At 54.2% G+C, this 7327-nt stretch overlaps 1 protein-coding gene across 1 annotated transcript; it reads left to right on the top strand.

Moving 5' to 3' along the window:
• Positions 1–5086: 5086 nt before the first annotated feature.
• On the top strand, positions 5087–6726 carry LOC117308097 (tryptase-2-like). The gene is made up of 5 exons (XM_033839859.2): positions 5087–5259; positions 5431–5602; positions 5714–5979; positions 6132–6295; positions 6369–6726. The coding sequence occupies exons 1-5, from the start codon at positions 5199–5201 to the stop codon at positions 6531–6533; spliced, it is 828 nt and encodes a 275-aa protein (XP_033695750.1). The 5' UTR covers positions 5087–5198; the 3' UTR covers positions 6534–6726.
• The last annotated feature ends 601 nt before the right edge of the window (positions 6727–7327 follow it).

Below are 7327 nucleotides of genomic sequence, written 5' to 3'. Positions count from 1 at the left end.
GGTGGACACATGTCATTATGCGTTTGTCAAAACCCATAAAATATACAACACCAAGAGCGAACCCTAATGCCTACTGTGGATGTTAGTTAATAATAATGTATCAATACTGACTCATCAGGACTGACTTCCCTGGTGGTCCAGTGGGTAAGACTCTGTGCTCCCAACGCAGGGGGCCCAAGTTTCCCTGGTCGGGAACTAGATCCCACAAGCCACAGCTAAGAGTTCGCATGCCACAACTAAAGACCCCGCATGCCGTAAGTAAGACCTGGCACAGCCTAAATAAGTAAATAAAGTAAATATTTAAAAAATACCAACTCATCAATGATAACAATATACCTCACTAACACAAGATGTTCATGATGGGAAAATTGTGGGGGGCGGGTGTATCGGAACTCTGTACTCTCTGCTCAACTGTCTGTAAACCTAAAACTGCTCTAAAAAATAAAATTTTAGTTACTTTTAAATGATTATACAACTTCACATACAACTTCGCTTCATAACAATAGGCTTTAAATGTCTGCAGATCTTTTGTGTTACTGTGGTCACATACTTTACCTCCAAGTAGGCTATAAACCACACGGTACACTGTGTCAGTTGTTGCTTTAAAATAGTAACTTTTATCCTTTAAATGTTTTTTAAATGAGAAAAAAAAATCTTCTTATTCAGGCATTTCCATTTCCAGAGCTTCTCTTACTTTGTCCAGCTGTAGAGTTTTCCTCTGCTATCACATCCTACTGTCTCCAGAACATCCTTTTACATTGCTCGAAGTGCAGGTACACTGGCAATAGAGTCTCTCGGCCATTGTTTGACTGAAAAACTTTGTTTCACATTCCTTTTGTGAACGATATTTACTCTGGTTAAATAACTCAATGTACATAGTCTCTTTTTCTCTTTTCTTTTTTTTTTTTTTTTACTGATTTAACGATGACTCCCCCTCAGATTTTTTTTTTTTTTTTTTTTGGCTACTTTGGGTCTTCGTTGATGCTCACAGGCTTTCTCTAGTTGCGACGAGCGGGGCCTACTCTTCGTTGCAGTGTGTAGGCTTCTCATTGCGGTGGCTTCTTTTGCTGCAGAGCACGTGGGCTCAGTAGTTGTGGCTTGTGGGCTCTAGAGCGCAGGCTCAGTAGTTGTGGTGCACAGGCTTAGCTGCTCTGCATCATGTGGGATCTTCCCACACCAGGGATCAAACCCGTGTCCCCTGCATTGACAGGCGGATTCTTAACCACTGCGCCACCAGGGAAGTCCCCTGTCTTTGTTTCTGTGTACTGTGTTTTTCCTCCTGGGGATGTTTTTAATCTTCTCTCTCTCTCACTGGCTTTCAGCAATACACGACGTGCTTTGGCATGTTTTTCTTTAGGTTTATTCTATTTGGGATTCATTGAGATGGTTAGATCTCTGGTTATAGTTTCACCAAATATGGAAAGTTCAGGGCCATTAATTCCCCAAATATCATTTTAGTTTATTCCTCCTCCTCTCCTTCTGGGGCCCCAGATAATTTATGAGAGACTGTTCAATACTCCCAGGTGATTCTGTTAATTTTTTCCTGGCTTTTTCTCTCTGTGCTTCATTTTGGATGGTTTCTATTAGTATGTCTTCAATTTTACTGTTCTTTTCCTCTGTGTGTAATCCGTCAATAACTCCATCTAGGATGTATTGTTTTCAATGTAGAGATTTTATCGTTTGTGTCTAGATGTTTCATTCAGGTCTTTTTACAGCTTCCATTTTTCTCATCACACTCATGTTTCCTCTACCTGAACATACTTGTAACAGCTCTTTCAGCATCCCTGCCTGTGAACGCCATCATTTCTGGATCTGTTTAGAGTGACTGACTTTTTTTCTGGTTATAGGTCATCTTTTCTTAAAATTTCTTTTCATGCCTGGTAATTTTTTAAAACTTATTTTTTTAAATTGTGTCAAAATACGTATAACGTAAACTTGACCATCTTAACCATTTTTCAGTGTACAGTTCAGTAAAGTACATTCACATTGTGGTAAACCAATCTCCAGAACTCTTTTCATCTTGTAAAACTGAAACTCCATCCCCACTAAACAACCCCCCTCCCCATTCCCAAGCCCTGGCACCCAACTTTCTACTTTCTGTCTCTATGAATTTGACATCTCTAAGGACCTCATGCAAGGAGAGTCATACAGAATTCATCTTTTTGTGACCGTGCCTAGTAGTGTTTGATTGGACGCCAGACCTTGTGCACACTCTATGGTTGGTGGCTGGATTTTGCTATGTTACTTCAAACGTTTGGGGCTGTGTTCCTAAATGCCATTAAGTCATTTGGAATCTGCCAGATCCTTCTGAGCCTTGCTCGTCAACTTTGTCAGGGTGGGTCTGGAGAAGCGGTCCCTCTTGTGCTAACTTCACTGCACTGCTAAGTTGATGGGACTTGGCCAGAGCCGGGTATCACAAGGTTTCTCCAATCAGCTGGGGGACCATGAGACGTTCCCAGGCCTGTGTGAGCTCCCAGAATCCTCTGCCTGCTCCCCTCAGATGGTTCTTGTCCCTGACCTTGTTCCTGGTGTTGATGCTTTCCTCTCAAGCACTGGCAGGACCCCAGGGGACCCCTCCGGGGGCCTCTGGAACTCACTGTGTGCAGGTGTCTCCTCCCTGGCTCGCGGCCTCACGAGTTCTGGCTGCCTGGGGCTCCCCACCCCCTCACAGCTGCCTCCAGGTGCACTGTGGTCACTGTGGCTCTCGCCTCACCCTTTGCCCTTCTCTCAGGGGCAGTCCCACGCTGCCCCTTGCCCAATGTCTGAAACCACTATTTCGTGTACTTTCCCCAGTGTCTAGCTGCCTACAGTGGGGGGGTTGCACATGTCCCCTGTAACCCCATCTTGGCCGGAAGCAGGTATCCTGGGTGGAGGATCCTTACTGACCTCACTGGGCTGGATTCGGAAAGGTGGAGACGGCCTGGAGCACACGTTACCCTCACACGGAACGAACTCCCCTCCCAACACAGCAGAGCCTCTTCATCTCTTCTTTTCACGAGAACAGCGCTTGGAGCATGCCTGGTGGAGACCCTGAGGGTCCTGCGCTGGCTGTGTCCTCTGTCCTTCTGTTCACACTGTCCCAGATGTTACAGGGACCCTGAACTCCAGGTAGTTTGGAGAATATGGGCCAACAGTCCAGGGACAGGAGCATCTCTCTCTCTGAGATGGCTGGCAGGGTGGCTGTGCCTGTCCTGGAAGATGAGTGCCATGGGACACAGGCCATGTCCTCGGTGGATAGGTCTTTCCTTTACTCGGCTGTCACCAGGGCTGCAGAAGACAGTCCCCCCCACACACACACATGCCCCCAACTCTGATCTCCTCCATGCTCCCCCTGTCACCCCCAGAGCCCACCCCTGGGGAGGCCCACCCCCCAGGTCCCTCCTCCCCAGGGCAGCAGCCCACCCACCAAGGGTGGCCCAGCCCCACTTTCCTCTGGGTACCCCTGTCCCTGGCTGGCTGAGGCTCTCTGGGCATCTCCCAGGCTCCTCCCTGGGAGTCCTCCCCCTGACCCTTCTCACTTCAGGTCCCACCTCAGGCCAGTGGCTTGCGACGCCTGGGGAAGCAGGACCCCCTTGTCTGGCCGCAAAGACCACAGCCTCAGCCAGAGACCTCCCCATGGGCTACCCTGGAGCTGAATGCACCCATGGCCTTCACTTGTCACTCACTCATTCCACAGTTAGAAATCCACAGTAAGGTCAAGAGATCACTTGTTTTAAGGCCCTTGACGACACCACTTGTCAACAGCATCCCTTCCCAAGCCCGTGGGACACGTGGGACACAACCTTGCAACACAGGGAACTGCCTCTCAGAAACCTTGCAAACGTGACCCCCAAGATGATCGCTCAGTTTATATTGCATTTTCGTTATTAACTAGGTGAAATCTTTCTAATGTGCACATGGTCATTTACATTTCTTCAATGAATTGTTTATTTATTTGGTTATTACTGATTTTATATGAGGGACTTAAACTTTTTGTTATTACTGGGTTGCAAGCGTGAGGAGGTGGTCCTTGTGTACTAAGGATACTCACCTGAGAGGGTCTTCAGGGGGACCCATGTGGGATCTGTTAACTCCTTCCCATCACCTAGCCCCCTCCCACCCGCTTCGGTCTGGCCAGGTGTTGGTCCAATGTTAGCCAGTCAGAGCAATCACATCCTCGAGCTGCTGATTGGTCTGCTTCCCAGGGCTGAGCCAATCAGAGCCTTCCTTGGAGGTGCGGCCCTCTGTGCTCCCTAAGCCCCGCCAAGTCCCCTGGCGGGCCCTGGGCACCAGGGTGTCACCTGTTGTCCCTGCCTCCTCCACCGTGGTCTCCTAGGGTCCCATCTCCATCAATCCGGTGCATGGGACCCGGATGCAGCACCTGGAGGCGCTGGGACCAGTTTGTTGAGAGAATAAGTGAGCACCGTCTGCTAGAGGGAGGCCTGAGGTGGGGCAGTGGGCTGGAAGCCAAAGGTGACCAGCAGGCTCAGGGGAGAGTAAGGAGGTGGGGCGGATGGACGGACAAGTACAGTGGTCGCCTTGGCACTGCAGGACCGGGGACAGGGGTGGTGGGCCTGGTGGGGAGTGTCCAGCGAAGGCTGGCACTGGCCTCTCCTGTCATCTCCCCCTCACTTCCCTCTGCGGATGGCACTCAGATCCCCAGATAATAAGTTTCCACTGATGGCAGAGTTAACTGCTCAGATAACACCCAGAGATGGACGTTATTTGACCTCACTGAGGAATCGGTTCTGCCATCGCAGGGTGGGGGGCAGGGATGTGTGGCAGGGCCCCTTCCTGGCCAGAGGGACTCAGGCACTGAGTCTGAGTCATCCACTTCCTCCCTCTGGATTGGATGACCAGCATCCCTCCCCTGACCCTGTCCTGCTCTGTGAGGATAAGAGGCAGGGAGAGAGGGCTGGGCAAAAGCAGCTGGACCCACCGAGGTGAGAACCCCCAGCGGGACCCCAACATCTGGGTGTCACTGTGGAGCAGGGTGGCCGAGCCTCAGATCCGGAGCACTGAGGCCCCAGACCCCCTGGCCTGGACAGAGCCCCTGATCACCAGGGGCCCCGACTCCACCTCCACCCCACACCCTGCACCCCATACCCTGCAGACCCCACAGCCTGCAGACCCCGCACCCCACACACACCCCACCCCACAGAACCCAAACCCCACAGACCCCCAGCCAAGCTCCAGCTGCCCCTCCGCGCTCCTTCCAGATGCTCCATCTGCTGGTGCTGGCGCTGACCCTCCTGGTGAGCCTGGTCCATGCGGCCGCTGGTGAGTCCTGACCCTGGGCCCGTTCTGTCTCTGTCCCCTCACCCCACCCCCCACAAGCCCAGGGATGGGTGGGTGGATTCAGAGAAGCCCAGGGTGGTGCTGGCACAGGGAAGGGCTGAGCCCGATGGCTGGGTCGTGTCGTGTCCTGAAGGCACTTCCTGCCCGCCCCAGCCGCAGACCAGGCCCTGCAGCGAGCAGGCATCGTAGGGGGACGGGAGGCCCCTGGGAGCAAGTGGCCCTGGCAGGTGAGCCTGAGATTCAGCACCCAGTACTGGAAACACATCTGCGGGGGCTCCCTGATCCACCCCTGGTGGGTGCTGACCGCGGCCCACTGCGTCGGACCGTGAGTCTCCACAGGGCCTGGCGGGTAGGGGTGGGCCTGGGGCTCTACTCACGCTCCTGGGTGTCCCGGAGGTGGCTCAGCCCCTGAGTAGGTGGCCCTCTCTCTCCCCAGGCAAGTCCAAGACCCCACAGTCCTCAGGGTGCAGCTGCGGGAGCAGCACCTCTATTACCAGGACGAGCTGTTGCCCATCAGAAGGGTCATCCCCCACCCCAACTACTACATAGTTGAGAACGGGGCGGACATCGCCCTGCTGGAGCTTGGGGACCCCGTGAACATCTCCAGCCACGTCCATCCGGTCACCCTGCCCCCTGCCTCCGAGACCTTTCGCCCGGGGACTCGGTGCTGGGTGACAGGCTGGGGCAACTTGCACAGGGGACGTGAGTGTCAGGGACCGCTGGAGGGGGACTTGGGCACATCGCGGCTCCACCACCTGGGGTTTCCTCTGGGGAACAGGGTCCCAACCGGCCGGCTCAGGGCGGTGATCCCACACTCTCCTGATGCAGCATCCTTCCTCTCCTCTCACCCCCAGAACCCCTGCCACCGCCATTTCCCCTGAAGCAGGTGAAGGTCCCCGTCGTGGAAAACAGCATCTGTGACATGAAATACCACACTGGCCTGTACACAGGGAACAACATCCCGATCGTCCGGGACGACATGCTCTGTGCCGGGAATAGCAAGAGGGACTCCTGCCAGGTGGGTCTCGCGTCCCCCTGCAGCCCCCAGCCGCCCAGGCCTCACAGCCACCGCTGACCCCTCCCCTCCCCAGGGCGACTCCGGAGGGCCCCTGGTCTGCAAGGTGAATGGCACCTGGCTGCAGGCGGGTGTGGTCAGCTGGGACGACGGCTGTGCTCAGCCCAACCGGCCAGGCATCTACACCCGCATCACGCACTACTTGGACTGGATCCACCAGTACGTCCCCGAGGAGCCCTGAGCCAGGTCCCCAGGGTTGCCACCTGGGTCAGCGGAGAAGCCAGTCCCCTCCTGTCCCCACACCGCTGCTTCCTGCTGAGGCGGCATCCTTCCCCACCTTCCCTGGCCCCCTGCCCTGAGCACCCCCTGTTGACGCCCCTGCCCCGAGCCCAGGGAGCGGACAGTGGGCACTAACGCTCATTAAAGATCATGAAAAGCAGATGTGGTCGTCGCTGTGTTTCTGGCTGTGGGTGTCGCTGAGGGAGAGGAAAGGGTCCAGGGCCCAGCCAGGTGCAGCCACCCTCTCTGTGGGTCCCTGGGCCCTGAGCATCTGCCTTGCTGTGGGGATGGCCCTGCCCTGCCCCTTGCACCCAGGCCCACTTCTCTGCATGCTGGCTTGTATAGAGCACACATCTCCTAAAGGGAACAGCCGTCCCCTGCTATTGTCAGATCTCAGTCCCCAGAGGACTGCACCCCCCACGATTGTCTCATTTCATCTCACAGTCACGCCTGTTTCCCCTATCTCCCATCTGGCTTTTATTGGGAGTGTGTTCCTACTTATGAACAAGGCTGCTTTTCGATCTGCATTCTAGCACCGTCTCCTTATTGGTGATTGTGTTCTGGAGCAAATTCCCGGACAACCCCCGGGGGCGTTGCTACATCATTTTCAGAAAGGCTGTTCCCCTGTCTCCTCCTACCCGTGCACATCACAGCACTCCCCTCATAACTGCCAATGACAGAGATTCTTTGCTTGATCAAACTTTAGTCAGGCTCCTGAACCTTCTCCTGGGCCCAACTGTGCCCTTCCTGGTTATC

Source organism: Tursiops truncatus, chromosome 15 (genome assembly GCF_011762595.2).
Source record: "Tursiops truncatus isolate mTurTru1 chromosome 15, mTurTru1.mat.Y, whole genome shotgun sequence".
Taxonomy (NCBI): domain Eukaryota; kingdom Metazoa; phylum Chordata; class Mammalia; order Artiodactyla; family Delphinidae; genus Tursiops; species Tursiops truncatus.
The sequence above is the reverse complement of the archived record's forward strand: the minus strand, read 5'-3'. Positions and strand labels throughout refer to the sequence as shown.

Coding starts and splice junctions, on each gene's coding strand:
- LOC117308097 (XM_033839859.2), top strand. CDS start 5,199: ATGCTCCATCTGCTGGTGCTGGCGCTGACCCTCCTGGTGAGCCTGGTC. Junction 5,603..5,713: donor GCGGCCCACTGCGTCGGACC/GTGAGTCTCCAC, acceptor CTCTCTCCCCAG/GCAAGTCCAAGACCCCACAG. Junction 6,296..6,368: donor GCAAGAGGGACTCCTGCCAG/GTGGGTCTCGCG, acceptor TCCCCTCCCCAG/GGCGACTCCGGAGGGCCCCT.